The sequence below is a fragment of the Chaetodon trifascialis genome, chromosome 17 (genome assembly GCF_039877785.1).
Source record: "Chaetodon trifascialis isolate fChaTrf1 chromosome 17, fChaTrf1.hap1, whole genome shotgun sequence".
Classification (NCBI taxonomy): domain Eukaryota; kingdom Metazoa; phylum Chordata; class Actinopteri; order Chaetodontiformes; family Chaetodontidae; genus Chaetodon; species Chaetodon trifascialis.
The window spans coordinates 9,339,783-9,359,414 of record NC_092072.1 but is presented as its reverse complement, the minus strand read 5'-3'; the positions used below and the strand labels follow the sequence as shown (position 1 = coordinate 9,359,414).

The following is a 19,632-nucleotide window of genomic DNA, read 5'->3' as shown; positions in this document are numbered from 1 at the left end:
GACTGAAGGCTTCACAGCAGCTGCTAAATGGACCTTGCGGTGAGATCGTTTTGTCAACAGTTGAAAAGCCTTTCACTTGATCCCAAAGCACATGTTTTTCTTCTGTTTGACCACTTTCACAGTCATTCTGAGTTAAATTTGCTGTTGAAGGTCACCTGTGGTCACAGTACTTTATGTAGAAAGCAACTGGCCTATAATCAGAGGTTTTATACTCTTGTACCTCTAGTGTCATTTTCTCCGGGAGTGATTTGACCTGATGTTTCTGCAGAGCTCCAAACGCAGGTTTAAACTACAAAAACGCGCCAAAAGTCATGCTAAAGGTCAAACTTTTCCTGCGGGGCAGCCTGAACTGTAATAGCATGAAAAGCTACACACAACACATTCGGCCTCACCACATTTCTGAGCTGTTTGCCCTCTGCTGCCCATGGCCGAGGGCAAAACTCCATCAGCGAGCGGCGTTCTGTTGTGAAACATCTGCGCTCAAAGCCAGCTTTTCAGCAGACAAGCTGCGGTATGCCATTTAAGTTTCTCCGTCCTGAGTCGTCTCATCCTGCAGTGGAGATGTCCGTTTCAAATCACATAATGAATTTTCATTCTTAAGACGTCTTCTTGGGTTTTCTCCAAATCACTGTTCCCATCTTCACTGACTCACCCTGAGCACAAAGTGTTTCAGGACAAACTGATGGCCATTAGACTGGATGCCAGACAGCGAGTCAGATTTGCTTTGTGCAGTGCGTCTCCTCAGGCCTCCGTGGGGCGAAGCCCACCACGCACCTATCGCTCTACTGCTTAACTGTAGCTGTATACGGTGCACCACATATCCCACCTGGCATGTTGAACAGCAGTATTGTGTTGATGTTTTGATTGCCTGAAAGGCAGCATATGGACACCAACGCCTTTTGATATTATGTCAGTATGACGCAGTTTGTCAGAATCAAATTAACGTCAAAACAAGGCTTAATAAACTGGTGATCTGCAGCCAGGGGCGCGCGTGCGCGCGCGCGCACACACACACACACACACACACACACACACACACACTGCGTGTGCTTTTAGGCAGGCAGCCGGGGTTACAAACAAAGCTGTAATACTTGCAGGATATTTGGAATCTGCCACCTGAGAACAGGCAGTACAGGAAGTTAATCTGCAAAGCAATATTTTACCACAGCATGCGGCTTGGCTGAAGCTTTATTGTGTGTTTGGCAGCTCTCTGTAGCATAATGTTAATAATAAGACAAAGAATAATATCAGGGCAGTGCAGTTTTTAATGTAACATTTCTTTAATCCAGTAAAGTCAATACCTTCTTCATTGCACTGATACAAAAATACAGAAATACAATATTGTCATTAAGTCCTGTTATTTGCAGTGCTGCCCAAAGGTGAACGGTATATCAGCATATTTCCCAACCATACTGTCAAGCAACAGCTTTTAAATCTTCACTTCCTGGTCTCTTGTGATTGGTTCATACGTCACTTCACACGTAAGATCTTTCACAATCTTGTTTGGCCTTTTGTTGGCAAAGCAAAAGCTTTTGTTTAGATTTGTTTATTTGAGCTGTCTAGAAAACGTTTCAGAAATGTTAATCACTTGATTGAACGACTGCTCGATCATTAAAATGTCAGGAGGAAGTGAAGAATGTCCTGCGCAGTTTCTCAGTGCCCAAGGTTACGGCTTCAAATTGCTTGTTTTGTGTGACAGCGCTTCAAAATCCAAAGACTTTCAGCAAATATTCACAGTTGAGACGCTGAGAGCAAGGAATTCTTGGCATTTATGCTTAGAAATTAATAGATAAATCAATTATCAAAACATTTTTTTCTTAGCTCGAGATGTGTTCATGTAAAACTGGAATTTTTACGCCTGTATTGTCTGAAAGGGGCCATGCAGACAGACAGGTAGTCGGGTGTCTGGGGTGAAAGAGGAGAGACGCTAACTGGCCGTTTGCCAGTAATGTCATTAACTCTGTCAGTAATACTGCACTCAAGGTAATGGACACGCACTCACACACACACAAGTTCACTTTCCAGCTGATTTGCCCGCTGCAGAAGAAGAATGTGGCGTCCTTTTACGCATTTTTACAATTAAAAGTTGATCTATTTTCACAGAAGCGGACAGATCGTGCAGTCTGATGCTTTATTGCACAGCTCAGTGTCACGTATCAGTCAAACAGACATGAGGTTGACCGTCTGCGCTCCCTCAGCAGTCGGCACACTAAATGCTGAGCCACATCACGCAGCAGCAGCCGCGTTTGTGTGTCTAAAGAGGTACGCTGAAGCATTAGTTCCTCTTTCATATTCCCTCTCTGTTTGTCTTGTGCGCCTGTTTTGCTTCTTTGTCTCTCTGTGGGATCGAGTGCAGCCAGAGTGACAGGTTTTACTGTGACCTCCCACAGATAAAAATGTGCTCTCTCATTGTACTTTAAAGCTCTTCGGTTTGGTTTAAACGCCCCATCAAACGCTTTAAATCGGCTCTGCGCCTTCGTGTGGCCCAGTTATTGTAGTCTGATGTTTGGATTGTTTTTGTACTTAGTGTCAGTGAGCACGTGTTTTTTTTAGATGTTTACGATTATATCCTCAGAGAAAGTTGTTTTTTCTGAGTCTTGGTGAAGTATTTGGTGAAGTCAGGCATGATTATGAGTCACCGCAGCATGCCTGGTGCCAGATTCAATCATAACATCACATCGCCAATACTGCAGCTGAAAAGCATTGGAGGAAAAATGCTGCAGACTCTGAGCTACACAAATAAGGGAGTTTCTAGACTTAACCTGTCATTACATATCGCCAACTCACTTGTTACTCATCACACCATGTTCGATGTAACTGACGTGTCGACGCCCAAAATCGTTAACAGTACACCATACAGGAAATGCCATAGTACGTAGAATGCTGCATAGCTTGTTGTTGCTGGTTGTGAAAAACCACCAGTTCTTTGCTTTTTACATTAAATTGCAGGATTGGGAATTGAGTCTGCTGCATCCTGTAGGGTGTAATAATTCAGAATTTGGACAGCAAAACAAAATAGCAGACCTAATAACCTGTTTGAACACGCTCCCTGGTTGGTGCTCCTTAACAACAACAAATGGACCAATTGTGATGGTTTATGACATTGAACGCACCATATTTTTAAGGCTTCAGCTCCCATAGTCTGCTCTGCATTAGGGGTGGGCAGATCTCTACCTTCAGCATTGATTTCACTGATATTAAGTCTCTTGTTGTGGGAATCAATATATTGTCTCATCATCATCAATCATTTGATGGTAATGCATTCAGAGGTAGTCTATTAGTTGTGCATTGAGCTCATAAATCATGTCAAACATCTCTCCCTACTACATAATTAACATTAGCTGCATTTGATAATAAAAAGTCTCAGTGATTCTGGTTTTATTTGGTGTCAGATTAAAACTAAATTTTGTTCTATTACTTTTTTTAAAATGACCACAATGACAGAAAAAATGTAAACCTTAATCTGTCAATATCTATATAATACACGCTCATATTCGTGTAGCTACTCACACTACAAAGACGCGGTGTCTAATTGGCAGAGCAGTGGGTGGTAAAATGTTAGTGGTGAACTATTCACCACAGTGATTAGCGGATCATTTCTCATGTCATGGCTGCAGAGCTCAGGTTACATTTTAGTGTTTGTGTTGTTATTTACACAAATGTTATCATTCATGCAGCAGCTATGTTTGTTTTCTCTCATCAAAGTTTTATGAGACTGTTTACACATTACAATGCATGCTAAAAACATCTTCTTTTTTTTTTTTTTATGGAGTGCGATTTAAGTTCGCCAAATGTGCCGCTGGCGCACATCTACTGACATGCTGCCAGTGCTCAAACAGACACCGCTAGTGTGCAGCTTATAGGCAATGTTTGCAGCAGTGTTAAGCCACAGCTTTGGTGAGATTGTTAGACAGGGTTCGGTTTGTATCGTACCCAAACCTAAATTAGTTCCATGTGCCAATCCTCATTCCTGTCCTGCTCTGACTGAGAGACGACATTCGAGGGGAGGACAAAACAAGGGAAAAACTTGACTTTCATCTCTTGTCCTATCATAAAAACTTCTTACATAATAGCTTTTTTATTTCTAATTCGTGAGTCTTGTTTTCACCAGCTTGACAACAGGAAATTGTAGAGAACAACATGTTCCCCTGTGGTTAAAGCAGTGCCAATGCTAAGCTTGAGCAATGCTGCACCAAAAAGTTAATTAAAATGTTACTGCGATCATGATACAAAGATTTATTTATGTACATCGTCAGCACTGCTGCAGGCCGAGTTTGTTTGCATGATAATTGGCATCTATTTGCACCTGCTGTTTTGCAGATTTTGACAACTAAAGGTGTGTGTGTGTGCGTGTGTGCGTGTGTGCGTGTGTGCGCGTGTGTGCGAGAGAGATGCAGGTCAAGCCGTTTGGTGCCGTTGATTTCATTTGGCCTTTATCAGCACTAAGCATGTGCTTGTGTGCATGAGGAGTGTGTCTGTGTGTGTGTATGTCAGCTCAACAGTGGAATATTCCATTAGGCATGCAGGCGGGGTTAAAACTTAACCATCTTTAGGTCTCGTACAATCCTGAACAGGTTTGTGCAGGCACTTCTAATAGTTTAGGCTCGTTGTCAAACCCGCTGTGTGTTTGTTACAGAGTGAAAACGCCAGTTTTTGTCAGCACAGTAATGTTTCGTCGGCTCATGCGGTGCGCAGAGGGGGTTATATGTGTGTTTGAAGTGACTCGGAGGCATGTTTAAGGTTGTGTTTTTGTTTTGATCGGAGAGCGGCGTGTGACAGACAGTGTTTGGTCACCATGAAGACTGAGAAGAAAATTAAAAACACCCACAAATAGTGAGATACATCATGTAGATCTGTATCACCTCCCTGCAGGCTTTCTTTTTTTTTCTATCTCCTGTTTGGCTTGCTGCTCCCTTGTGAGCAAAGGCCTTGGGGGGCCATCCCTCAGGGGGGAGGATACAGACACACACACACAAACAGACATACACACAAACCCCTCCAACCTCCCCTCACCCATGTGGTTGGCTTAGTAATGTGATGTTGGGTAGGGGGTAAAGCAGTCAGAGGGGGCACAAATGAGGTTTGAAGTGGTGAGTTACAGTCCTGTGTGTGTGTGCATGCATGTGTGCATACGTGTGTGGTGAGGGTGACACAGACAGTAACGTGACTCCGGTGCAGAAGTAGGCCAAAGCCGCTGTCAGCGGCTTGTCAAAACCTCCAGCAGCATGCAGACCTGCAGGGGTTAACGCTGCTTCTCAACATTAAACGTCTGTGATACTTACTTGGTATGATGATAGCTCTGCAAAAAATAGTCTGGCTCAGCAGATTAGATAAAAATGAAACTAAATTTATGAGACACTGGACACTACATTGACATCAACTGTCTAGACAGGCTCAGATCAGCAGGCAGTGGATTAAAGTTACAGTGTGTGTATGGCCTTCAGTGTTCTGGACACACTGCTGTTGCTTACACATGAATAAAAATGCAAATACATTTTTCTTTTAGCACAGATGCTATTTTTGCTTTAGCTTGTGAAAGTATGATGCAGCAGGAACATTAGCTAACTAGCTAAAAGACCGAATAGGGTGAAGAAAGCTAAGAGTCTGTGATGTTTTTTTTTGTTTTGTTTTGTTTTTTTTTTAAAGTAAAACAGGTTAGTTAGCTAGCTGCTGTGGGTGTGAACTGAATGCAGTGCGTATGTGGGCCAGTTAGAGTGCTAAGGTTAACTAGCTAGCCTGTTAGTCAGCTGCGCTAAAAATAAACACAAGGATGATTGAGCTATTAATGGCTGCAAAGCTAGCTGACACAACACTCAGCAGTGTCCTCTCCTCTCCTGTCCTCTCCTGCTAACATTATGCTAGCATAGCTAACATATGTCTTGAGCCTGTTTTGTAGCACCACAGAAATAGACCTGAACCCCATTTTGGGCCTCTTGACCCACAGAAGGCTTCAGGTGACAGACCTGCTAACACCACAGTTGCCATAACCCCATAGGGAGAGTGGCCAAGCTAGGTGAGGTTTAAAACAGTCATTTCATTTCCTCACTGTTACATGTGATAAATTTTGTATTGCACTTCAGTAATCTTAGTTAAAATATTTATCAGCTTGCTAACAATTACTGTTTTGGTTTACACATGACCTGTAATTCATGATGTCTGTAGTAGAAGCTAGCTGTTAGCATTGTTTAATGCTACAATTGCACAGTATTGGAGGACTTGACTCCAATTTATGGGCTATTTATCCTTTATTTGCTACATATTTGTACAGTTTTGGGGGGGGTTTATTTAGATGTATGTGCCTGCATTGGCAGCTTTACAACCATTTTGCCATGTGTTGGTTATATATCCTTTAAGCTAAGAGGAAGATTTAGCTGTAGGAAACGACCACATCTACAACTGGGAGGTCGAACAACGTGAAGTAAACGTGGCTTAATGTTAACAAAGTAGTTTGACAAGCTGAAACTGAACTTGCCCGCTGGCTTGTTCAGTCGGGTGAAGTAGGTCTACTTAAATTTACTAGATCTAACCATTGAAAATAACGACTTATCTATTTTATGAAGAGAGGATCAAGTGGTTAAACTGCCCTCCATGTGCTGTATGTAGCTAACCTCAAAGGCTCTGCTGTTGGAGAAACCTTGAGTCTTATTTTATGGCATATTGACCCATTAAACCCAATCAGCCTGTCAGTAAAGCGACTAATCGACCTGAACTCACACTCACGCACAATGTCGTGCTCTTCTTGTCATTTGTTGTCACAACCAAACGTTCAAGTGAGCAAAGACATTCAGTTGTTTTGTCAGCTGTGAGGTTCAGGTGAGGCTGAGATTGAAGATTAATTTGGAGCTGTTGGGGTCTCATAAGGACAAAGCTAAGTCAGTGGGAGGTTCATGCAAATGTTTCGACATGTCCACAGATATGACTGTGACTGACTCTATGGATGTGAACAGCAGGTATATTACGTCATATTCATACCAGCCAGTATAGTGATATAAGCTCTGTATCATGAGTAAGGGATTTGTCATTGACGCTAGTGCACGTTGATACACATGTGCCGCCCCCCTGGTACTCTGCACTGCAGCAGCACTGCACCATAATGCACTCATCCAGTTTCTGTTTACCTCTCTCGCCCCTCCCCTCCTGCCCTCTCTCTCTCTCTCTCTCTCCTCTCTCTCTCTTTTCTGGTGCTTATCCCTGCCATCTGCTTCCCAATGCTGGGAATATGGTTATTTTTCATGGGAATGGCACGAACAGCATGGGAATGTTCAAGCGTTTGTGTGCATGTGCTGCTTTGAAGGGCAGCCTGTGTGCTTACATGCTTCTCTGTGGGTGTAAATGTCCTGAAACTGTCTTCTGTGCTGCCAATTGTGTGTGTACGTGCATGTGCGCACGTGTGGAAGACACAGGGAAGGACTGTGCAACTAAAGACTGCACTGTCTTCTGTACTCCAGTCAGTCTGTCTCAGTTTAGCTGAATTTTTTGTCATGTCACGCATATAGACATGCACACACACACACACACACACACACACACACACACACACACACACACACACACACACACACACACACACAGGCAAGCACAAAACTTTAAAACCACATCCTTTGTGTGCCAACAAAGGTGTGCCTGTGATTTTGACAGATATCAAATGGCCTCCTGGACTTCCTGTCTGTGCTGAGAACATCATACTTGAGCTAGCTTTCACATCCAGTGGCACAGTAGCTATGCATATATGTAATATTAAAAGATCTATATTAGAGAGAAAAAGAAAAAGAAACATATGTACATATGTAAGGATATATAAAGACAGGATGCATCACACATAAAAACATAATTAAATGTGGAAAAAAGAGCAGAAAAGTCAGTAGCAGCTACACATGATGAAAGCACAATCATAATCTGATATATTGCAGTAAATCTGCAGATACAGTACACCTGTAAATAGATATACACACTATACCAGTTGATCTAATCAGACTCAGAAACAATATGAATAACGACACGTTTAAACGCTCTCTCGTGAGTGAATGAAAAGCAGCTTCTTGTTACATCAACCTGAACAGAAATGCTCATTAATAGAGGCCTGACATCTTATAGCTCCCACCGGCAATTTATAAAACCAGATTACATTATTTCTGATCTTTTGTGCCTCTGATGTGAACCTATCTGTTCCACCTGAAGGGATTTCTTGGATTTCCCTCCCAAATCGCACCACTCTCAGATCAGGTCATCTTGTCTATCATTGCTTGGAAAATTGTAGTCCAGTGTCTCTCTCACGGTAAGAAAATCCCCCTCTCTTTATTTTCATTCGCTGTCAGTCCCTCTTTCTTTCCTTTTCTCTCTCTCACACGCACAGGTCTCAGAAACAAACATCCGTAGGTAAACAGTATGTGAACTTGATCCTGAGATCTTCAGCCTTTGAAATCTATATGCAGCTCTGTGTGGGTCAGTGTTGTGCGTCATTTTGGCGGAGTGTTCACGTGCCTCGCTGGTATGTGACACCCAAACTGGTGTCCGGGTGCACGCTGATGGACACAAAGACTCGCTAATAGATTCACACAGATTGATATACAAACATGAAGGGCTATTTTCATGAGTGAATTTGGTCTTTAACACGTCACAACATATAAAAAATGCCCATTAAATTTCTCCAGAGCCCAAGGTGTATTCTCATTGCTTGTTGCATCCAAAGATATTAAATTTACAATGATGTATATCAGTGAGAAGAGAATGCTTATTTGAGAAGCTAAAACCAGCAAATGTTTGACCTTTTTGCATGAATTCATCATGAAAATAATCACAATCCTCAGATGCGGTACGGTTCCAGTGCAAGTGCACCTTGAGTTGTACTTTACGTTGTCGGCTGCTGTTTCTAAGGAACTGTCGAGGTCTGCTTTGGTTAAAATGAAACAAAGATCTACGGCAAGGTTAAAGGAAACCAGTGTTAACTGTTGGTTGGCAACAGGATGCAAACCTCTGTGACCGAGTTGACACAAAGCACGTTGTATGGTCATCTATCTCCCATGTAACTCCCGCCTTTAACTTCAACTGTGCTGTAACAATATGGCAAACTTCCTGCTTTTGCACTAAACATTAACATATTTTCCAGGTGTTCACACCACTATGATGCCATGTAAGCATTCAGTGGTCTTAAACAAGTCAACAGTTAGCGGTTTAGTGTGCAAAAATAATGAAAACTATATGAATATGTGTTAGTTTTCTTAGTCGTCCATGATATTAGACTGAGTATATTTGGGTTTTGTATTGTTGGTTGGCCAAACTGGCAGTATGAACAGGTTAGAGAGCATTTTATTTTGGACCCTTTTGCCTTGATTGACAAATATGTCAAGTAGTTGGCTTTGGCCGTGGTGGTGGCCACTCCTCCCTCCTCAGCCTCACCCCATCGCCCAGATAAGCATTTCTTGGCTTTAGATAACTGACAAGATGGCGGCGAGCAGAGAAGCCCACTGCAGAAATGAGTTCACCGACGGTATAGGGTAGCCAGAAGAGTTACACAAGAGCACAGAGAACATACCAAGCATTTTAAAACCCACGTCGCCTCGTATTTGCACGTTGCCGCTGTGCTTCATACATGATCAGACCTGCTGCGGACTTGGAACATGTCTGTGTTCTCTTGCACATGTTACATGTAAGAGAGGCTGAGACAGGGCGACAGCAGAAGAAGAAGCAGAGAAACGGAGTGACAAAGACCGAGCTCGCCCTGATTTCATGCCGGCGTCGCAGGTAGTCTGGTCTGTGGCACAAGAATAAACACTCACTAAAATAGGCCTGGGTTATGTGTGTTCAGTGTGTGTGTGTGTGTGTGTTGGATCTGTGAGACACCGGAAACGACAGACTCTCAATTTGTCTGTGACCTTGGACTTTACAGGCATCTCCTTTCCCTCCCTCCTGCTCGTGTTTATCATCCTCTATCAGTGTCTCCTTTTTATTCTCTCCGTCCCTCCGAGGATAAAGTCTGTATGTCCAGCTGCCTGCCCTGTCTTCTCTCAGCCTACCACCATCCTGCATCCCCCCTATTTTCATCCCTTCCCTTGCTTTTCCCTCCCCTTCATCTCTTCTGTCCCCTCACCCTACCTTCCCTTCTCACGTGAGACTGGACGTTGTTTACGTTGTCTCCCAGAAAAGCTGGGCTGAAATTCAATATAACCTAATCTCATGTTACGGACACACACATGCACAAACACACAGAAGCAACAGAACAACTGACCGGTTCTGCATGTACAGGGACTTATAATCAGATAGCATTCACTGCTTTGTGTGTGTGTCTGACAGATGCAGGCCAGATAGTGCCGTCAGCTGAGGGAAAGAGATGCATGGATGGATAACAGCACCTTCACTTGTTTACTTTGACCTGTTATTGTCCTTCTTTAAAAGTCACACACTGCTGTAGTTGCATATTGTAAACACAGATCCACATCACATAGACATGACTCACTTCTAGACACACACAAAAATAGATCTGAACCCACGGACCCAGCTGAAATGTTCCACCGTCAGATCAGATGAATGAATCACTCCTCGTGTGTTTGCTGAAGTATTCAAACGCATTCACCGCCTTTCATCTTTGTTTGCACCCTGACAGCTCTTGCCGTTTCATTGGCTCATTACGCCCCAGGTATCCGCTCTCTGCATGCTTCACCACCGATGATGCTTTATGTTGTGTAGTGAAATTTGTGAGAAGACCACAACCAATCATGTGGTAATAGTGGGGAAAAGATTGTACTACCACACGGGCGTAGCATCAGTGTGTCACCAGCACAATCCTAAAGAGATGTTTTTGAAGCTTCCAGTTACTGCAGCCGCAAACCTCAGTGGAATGTGATTGATTGAGACATCTGTCAATCAAGCGTCAGGCAAAAAACTACAAAACTAGTAGTAGTACTAGTAGTATTTCCGTAATCAGAAACTAGTTCAGGCGGATTAATCATCATGCTTTTAACAGCCACAGTTCCAGCTTTAATTCAGCTGTGAGGCTTTTGTTTGTCTCATATTAACCTGAAAATCTTTTATTTTTTTGTGAGCAGAAAAACAGTTTGAATGTGATTGATGTTCATTTTCCCGCATTTTATGGACCAAACAATTACTCTGCTTTTCGTTTTCTTCAAAATTGATGAATCGATCATGAAAATAATGTTAAATTGCAGCCCTAATTACGATGTGGAAATGATCGACACTGAAGTTTATGGCCCATTAAATGTTGGAAATACATTCATAGCCGCAGGATCACTTTGGTGCTTTTGCAAATTTAAACTCTTTAACTACCAATTACATATAAGTCCCAGCTGTTTCATGTAAATGTGTGTACCATTTGACAAGGCGTTGCAAACTGAGCCCATAATTTCAGCATCTCCACCCTGTTGATGATGTTCCCGTCATTCCCAACTTAATCACAACTTGTGTTCCCATCACGCAGAAATATCTGGAGACGTCTGGTTGACTGGATCTGAACATTTTATTGTTGTTGTTCATATGTTGTGACATTTCGTGTCATGGCGTCGTGTTCAGTGGAGGTTGTGGTGTTCTCTCTGTGGTTGCCCTCTAATTTCAACAAATTTTAGCAGATAATTAGCATATATTTGTTATTTATATATGCTGCGTGTGTGTGTCTGTAAATGAGAGGGGCTGTTATGTAATCTGCTGCAGTGTGTGAGGTCAGGTGGGGAGTGTGTGTGTGTGTGTGTGTGTGTGTGTGTGTGTGTGTGTGTGTGTGTGTGTGTGTGTGTGTGTGTGTGTGTGTGTGTGTGTGTGTGTGTGTGTGTGTGTGTGTGTGTGTTATTTGAGGATGAAATATTCATGACCATCTTGAGTGCATCGTGAATGTTAATGAGTACATGTGAGAGCGCTGAAAATGGAGAGGAGAGATGAAGAGAGGAACCAGGAAGAAACAGGCGGAGAGACAAATATTTTCGACCTCCGCCCTCCTCCATCTGTCCGTCTGTCTCTTCTCTACATCCCCGTCCTTCTGTTCCTCTGCCTCGACTCTCCTCCGTCCCTCCTCCCACCCTCCACCTGCTCAAACCCTTCCTCTCCTCACCTCTCTCCCGCCCTCCTCCCTCCCTCTCATTTTTGTTTTCTTTCTCCATCTCTGCCTAAGAGGCTTGATGAGGGTCTTAGCACTGTTATGGCGTGCGTGTCGTTCACGTGGCGAGCATTAGTGTGTGATTTGGGTGTGACGAAACATGCAGTCTCCATGGGTTATAATCCAGTGGCCCGCTGCACACAAAAACACACACTTTGGACTTTAACTGTGTGGGAAATCAAAATTGTCTCTCTCTCTGTGAGGCTAAAGGCCTTCATGCCTTACTGTCCTCTCTCTCTCTCTCTCTCTCTCTCTTTTTTCTCTTTTTTCCTCTTAACATATCTCTCATTTCTTCTCTCCACACACACAAGCCCTCTGTTTGTGTGCTTTCATCCTCCCCGTCCAGTTTCAAAGACTGTCCGAGTGTCTGCGAGGATGAGTCATGCGCTCGAACCAATTACACTGTTTAAAATGGACTCTTTTCATAGGCAAGAACGCATGTATGTGTCCCTTTGTAAGTGTGTGTGGGTCTGTCTGAGTTGTGGTATCAGCATGTCGGTAGTCTCAAACAACTCGCACTCACAGATTTAAACACATGTGGGTCGGTTTCCCCCAAATTACATAAATACTCGTTTTCTCTCTTTGCCTCACAGAGTCTGGTCATGCAGGCAGTTTTGGTTTACTTTGTCCGGGTTTTGAGTTATTGGACATTTCGTTTGTGGTGCTCACAGGCTTGAAGTCTAAAAAGCAGATTCTCTCTCTACACACCTTAATTTTTTAATGAGGTAAAGGGTCATTCCAGTGAAAACTGGACATTGTCTCGTTCTGGAAAGTTGCTGTTTGCTTTTTAAAATGTCTTTCACTGCTGTGAACAATGCAAATAGTCTTCCGCTCACCTCTATTGTATTTTAGTGAAGGCAAAAATTTCAAAACTCTGCATGGACAGATGCCACAAGAGATGAACCATCCTTTTCACACACGACTTGGATACTTTCTGCAAACGCAACCGAAATGTACATCTACCATCTTTAGTCTTTGCACCTTAAAAGGCTTCTTAGATGTGCTGCTGCTGATGAAGAAAAAAGAGGCACTTAATGCAGAAAAGTGAGAACATCGATACAATATGCTGAGCACAAATACAGACACTTGATGGCATGAAAAACAGGCTCGGACTAGAAAATATTCTGCATTGCAACGTGTTTCAAGCTTGGCAGTCTTCCCCAGGCAGCATTAATAAAGTAATTATGGGCTAAAAAAAAAAAGGCAGCCGACATATGATGTGCATCAGAACACTAACAGACATTGTTTTCTATAGAAGCCCATTATAAGTTGTCCTTTCTCAGCATTAATGTGTATCAACTCTTTAGAAAAGCGGCATCATTACTTCTTCTTCTTCCTCATGGGTCAGTTGGTGCAGGCTGAAGAGCAGGCTGCTCTTCTTCATACGTTCGTGTCGACTCACCTGATGTAATCTATGACATGACAGCAAAAACACATTATTGCTTTTTGTTTATATGAAGCAGAGCTCCCATGCTCTGCGTGTGAAAGTTGAATTTCTGTTTCTAACTCTGGTGTACCTTCTTTTTTTCTCCCCTCTCTCCTCTCAACCATCTCCGCCGTCACCTGTCCTCCTGACCAATGGCACGCCTGCGCTGTGGCTCCGCGCTTGCTCACCTGCTGGCTGTCGTCCCGTCGGCGTTTTCCCACAGATTGATCAGCCAATCGATGGGGATTTTCAGAGGAGCTCCGCCCACCTTCGCCACCCGCCCACCTCCTCCTCCCTCCTCCCCCCGTGGCCTCTTCTTCGCCCCAACCCACTCCTTCATCCAGCCCTCCACCCAGCCCTCTAAACACAAAATGACTCTGGAACTCACCGAATGGTCTTCTATATGGATTTTTACATCTTGTAATAGACAGTAAGAAAGAGAGGGGGAAAAAAAACCTCAATGACAAAAAAGCCATAAACAGACCCACACCTCACACACACACACACACACACACACACACACACACACACACACACACACACACACACACACACACACACACACACACACACACACACACACACACACACACACACACACACCTGACACACACAGAAAGAAGCAAATGCACAAACTCCCTCTTGGAATGTACCGCTCACTCTTCCTTTGAAAATTCAGCTGCTTCCGTTATTTTTCGGGATTTTCTACAAGCCTTTGGAAAGCCGGTTCCACTATTTTTTTCGACTCTGGGGGGAAGCAAAGGAGGATTAAAACGTGTTGGAGCTGCAGTGTTTTTGGAGGACAACTTGTTTAGAGGACAACTGATTGCCGTTTTTACTCAGTTATTTAGTGTCCGTAGCCTTTTTGATTTCGGCTGGACCCAGTTTTAGATAGATTTTATCACCTTGCATGCTTGGACACTATCTGTTACACCGTTAATTGGTGATTAATTTAATATATTATAGCCAGCACGTTACTACAACAGGTTTCAGTTTGTAGCTTGTAAAGATTGTATTTAAGTTACTTCTGGGAAGTCACTGCTAGTTTTAAAGTAACTACAAGTACCTTGATACAAGTAGTTAGGGAAGTAAATATATATATATATATTTTTTTGGTAGCTGCAAGTAATTGTTCTCAGACTTGTCAGTGTGTTAGAAGGGGCGCTTGTTTTCTCATCGCTTGCATGCCCTCCACCATGCCTCCCCAGAACACAGAGGCTGACGCTATGCAGGTCGGATCTGTGGTGGGCGGGGTTAGCGCCAAAAACTCTGCGACATCAGGCTCGGATGAGGAGAAAGGAGGAGCAGGGGGTGAGACGGATGGATCGGGGAACGGAGGGGGAGGCCGAGGAGGGGAGGAGTCAGCGAGCGAGGGGTCGATCGAAGGCATCCCCCTGAAGAGATGGGTGATGCACGGGGCCGTGATGTTTGGCCGGGAGTTCTGTTACGCCATGGAGACGGCGCTGGTGACGCCCGTGCTGCTGCAGATAGGTGAGAGCCCACACTCACAGATTCACGGCTGTGTCCTGTATGTATGGAAGCACACATGCATCATGAAACCAGCACCTCTGAAGTGATAAATGCCAGAAGAAGTCTCCTGATACCTGCTCATTTACTCCTGGCTGTCCACCTAAACACAGCCTCCAGAAACAAAGCAAAGCATTTCAGCCTCACACAGCAGACTCCTAATTATTACACCGACCAGTGACGAATCATTTCAGCTCTTGTCAAATCTTCTGCAAACATGTTGGATGATTTACCAGTTTGCTAAAACTGAGCTTGTCCTGAAGATGAGCAGGTTAACACAGTGTGTGCGTGTGCGTCTGTGTGTGTGACACAGCACCACCCTGTGTAGAGTCAAGATTCAGATATTTCACTTATTCCAAATGTTTCAGACATGTGTGTATGGCTACTGGGCTACAACCGCTTATTGTTGAATACTTTTGTAGTCAGCTTTTGATTGATTGATGAGTTATTTAGCTTGTAGAATTTCAAGAAATAGTAAAAAGCCAGAGCCCAAAACTGATGCCACAGATATTCTATAATGATGTTATTATTATTATTTAAAAAAGAAAAAAAGAACGAAGTTGTTATCCAGGATGTGAACACTGAATAAGAAGTAAACTGACTCTGTGATCGGGAACTTGTTTGTCCTCACGTTGTTCTGACATTGAAGGAGAAACCTTGGCTGCTAGATGTGTCCCAGCTCCTGTTCACCTTGTTCAGATGGACTTCCACTGGATCTGCCAGGAGATTAGCTCGCTTGCACCCACAGAATACACACACACACACACACACACACACACACACACACACACACACACACGCACGCACACACGCACAAGCAGCCAGACGCAGTGAATGTACTGTCATTTGCACCCAACGTCATCTTTGACAGCCTTTGAGATTTTGCCAAGTCCAATTTTGTCTGGAGTACACTGGAGCCCTGAGGGGCGACGGAGAGGGTGTGAAGAGGGAGAAGGAGGAGAGGGGGGAGGGAAGGACATGAGTGAGGAAGGGAGGGAGATAGAGGGAAATAAAAGGCTGAAACAGCCGTAACCTTGTTTATAATTCAAAGTCACTTCCCATGTAACCTCCCCCTCCCCTGACTCTTGCTTCCTTTTCTCCCTAAATCTCTCCTTCCCCCCTCGGTGGTGTAGTGTGATCTCCTAGCTTACATAACCGAGGCGACATGAGTGGCAGGTCGCTCTGTGGCCACCATGACTCCTGGCTGGCTCACCCAGGATGAGCCGCCACAGGGAAGCGGGCTTTGAGACTCTCGCTTCCAATTCTCTGTTATTTTAAAAGCACGATGCTGAAATCTGCCAAGTGCAGAGGAGTGCTGTGCTCTAAATGCTGATCTAATGTGTGAAAAATAATGGTGGGATTCATAAAAACAACCGCTATAATCTTAAATTGTACCTACTGCAACCCTATTTAAGACTTGTCTCCTGTGATTATGTCAGGCCAGGGGAGTTGCTGCATGTTTTTGTTTTATTTTCAGCCCTGATTCAGTTGCCTTAACCTATTTTTGTAGACTGGGATGAATCTGAGCCCCTTTTACAAGATTTTGGGACCACTGGGAGGCACAACTGCTACAGATTAGTCCACTGAAATAAATGAAACTAAGGCAGACAGAGACTCTGGTGTGTGGCGGTGATTCATCATTGATATGCAGAGTTAATCCAGTCGTGTCAGGCTAATTGACCACCGTTCGGTCTGACCTTTTGTGCTGATCATAGGTAGAGAGGATTGCCTTCCATCCAAATGAAAATGAAGTAGAGTGCACTCAGTAGATGGCAGACTTCCAAAAACACACTGAAGCTGTCAAGACAGCCGGTACACCGTTTTTCAATTCCATTATAATTACATGTACATTTGGAGATGCACATTGACTGTACGTGACTGTGCCTGAAATGTGACCAGTTACCAGAGATGCATGCATACAGATTGCAGCCATTGTTAAGCATGAATATCGCAGCATTAACAGGTCAATCAGCACCACATTTGTTGTGGAGCAACACAACACTGACATACATTGATATGGTGAACTTGTTAGCAAACAGCTCCTTATCTACACATTAAGCAGACACAGTTATCATTCATTTGGAGTTGTGTTTCTGGCCACCTGAGGAGCATAAGTCTAATTATCTCTCTCCTTTTAGCTCCTTTATGGTCTCTAGCAGCGCCTGAGGGAAATATCTATCTCTTTAGCAACTAAATGCCCCAGAAATGTTCACCAGCTGGTTGCTAGCTTTGTGTGTCTACCATGCGCTGCATTCATGATCAGCTCACAGGGTTGGATTTTGTCTCCTTTGTCCATTTGGAAGTTTTATATCTTCATATGTGCATTTCCCCCACCCCCTCCCCACCTCCACCCAATCATGACCAACTGTTCCACAAAGGTTGGTTTTGTGCAGATTGTAACAGACAAACAAACAGGCAAAGTGAGATGAAAACAACCCCCCTCCTCTAACTCTGTGGGCAGAGGTCCAAGTTCTGGGATAACAAATATCGACCCCCCCCCCCCCCCCCCATGTGGTTAATGCTCCATGCGCTGTGGAGACTGACTGTAGCTACTGGAATTAGCTGGATAGCTGGTAAGCTGGCTGGTTGGCTCGCCCTGAGTGAAACCATTGTGTGTGTGTGTGTGTGTGTGTGTGTGTGTGTGTGTGTGTGTGTGTGTGTGTGTGTGTGTGTGTGTGTGTGTGTGTGTGTGTGTGTGTGACCCACCACAACACTGGGGTCAGAGAAAGAGAGAGTGTGTGTGCCAGTGTGTGTGTGTGCAGAGGACACAGTTTGGTCAAGGAGCCCATATTTACACAACCCAGAGAAAGGAGAAGGAACTTCTACCTTACAAGGTCTTGTGTGGAGTGCGTGCTGAGCTCGTTTCTGTTCTGTCTCTGAGCTCCTGGCAGCAGTCACTCATACTCGGATGCAGGCTTTTTCCCTGACGGCAGAGACATAGAGAGAGACTTATTGGACCAATCACATCATCACCCTTTTCAAACCAGTGAGATATGCAGAGAGAGAGAGAGGAAAAAAGCAGGAATCTGTCATGTAAATCAACCAAAACTGGTCTAACTTTAGCAAAAAATGCTGTTTTGATGGAGGAACCAACCATGTTTTCAGGGTCTGTTCCAGTTTCAGCTCACGGGCCTTTTTGTGAAGATTCTGCCTCTTGTGTAGTGTCTTTGATTTATTTTGTCTCTCCTCCGGATAAAAGCCATCCGGCGTAAGAGCATCACCTCATGACTTAATGGTGCTGAAAGTGAGATGTGAGTGAGAGAGAGAGAGAGAGATTGTGTCAATGATGAGAAAGTGAGATGATAAAGGAAGGAGTGAAAAGGGAGGGAGGAGGAGAAGGAGAGCTTTTGAAAAGAGAGCGGAACGAGGAGGAGGTGATGAGTGCAGACGGTGTTTTGTGACGTTTTTTTGGGGGGAGCTTGGCGTGTTACATAACAACAAGCTTTCTCAGAACTGAGCTCAAATTGACACAGAGAAAGCTGTTGATACATCATGACGCTCGCCGAACACAAATCAAACTGGCAAAAATATCCTTGTCTCCATCTAATGCATTCATTCCCGTCACAGCAGTTCCATATTAACTGCAGACACTGTTCTGTCTTTAGAAAGGTACACAAAAGACCTTTATGGGAACCAAATGCCTGCAGACACTAGGCAGTCCTCCAGAATAAAAAAAAAAAAATTAACAGGAATTTAATTTTGCAATAGCAGAAAGTAGGGTTGGGTGATAATGAGGTGAAGGCTTACAACACTAAGCCAGTATCCTTGACAGTAAACTTGTTAAATTACATCCACTTAATGTTGAAACTGCAAAAGGTCTTCTGGTCTTAAAACATGAAACCACTGCTGGTGTGATGAGATTAATTTCAACTTGTCTTTGATACAAATTAATGCATCAATCGTTATGCAGAAATCTGTTATTCCGGCCTCATTCTGCTGAAATGATTTCGTGGCACGGCAGGTTCTTTCTCTTGCTTGAACAAAAAGCAGCTTCAGGCAGGAATAATAGAGGAGGAAAATACTTGATAAGGTGTTTTTCTCCACTGCAGGTCATAATAGAGTGAACCCGCTGAGTATGTTTCAGGGGATTTGATGGAAAAGGACGGCACAGTCTGAAGGTGACCCAAATGGCGCTTTTTCACCATTAGTCTTGTTCATTCTTAATCTGTTTATTTGCTCGTTTGACTAACTAGCCGTGCACGCAAGCAGCAGCTGTGCCACCAATGTGGTACCCAGAGCAGTCCAGATCTGGCAGCTCCGCAACAATGTTATCCTTCTTTGGAGGCCGTCTTGGCTTTACTAAAGGAGATTACTGCAATCCAACGGGAAATGTCCTTCTATTCATTCAGGTTCTGTGGCTCAAGGCCTCAGCTCACTCTATTAGTGTCTTGACCTTTACTTTATTTGATTTCTGTGGCTAAACCCTCCACTGTTCGACGCACCACACAGCAGTGCTGACTGAATGCAAACTGAACGATCCCCCGGATCCTGATCTTGTCTCGTGATCAGTTTGGTTGCTTAAGATAATAATTATCTGAACAATAGTCCCACTATTTATACACATAGGATTTGTGTTGTGTGT

The 19,632-nt window shown here is 43.8% G+C and overlaps 1 protein-coding gene and 1 long non-coding RNA gene across 2 annotated transcripts in view; both read left to right on the top strand.

Moving 5' to 3' along the window:
- LOC139345627 (uncharacterized) overlaps positions 1-19,632 on the top strand; it is an 86,408-nt gene that overhangs the window by 38,373 nt on the left and 28,403 nt on the right. The window lies entirely within an intron of this gene.
- The window catches only part of LOC139345626 (solute carrier family 45 member 4), a 50,975-nt gene that overhangs the window by 4,854 nt on the left and 26,489 nt on the right, over positions 1-19,632 (top strand). The window contains exon 3 of the mRNA XM_070984370.1: positions 13,747-15,014. Coding sequence (XP_070840471.1) covers positions 14,708-15,014 — 307 coding nt within the window. The 5' untranslated portion in view covers positions 13,747-14,707. The remainder of the gene's footprint in view (positions 1-13,746; positions 15,015-19,632) is intronic.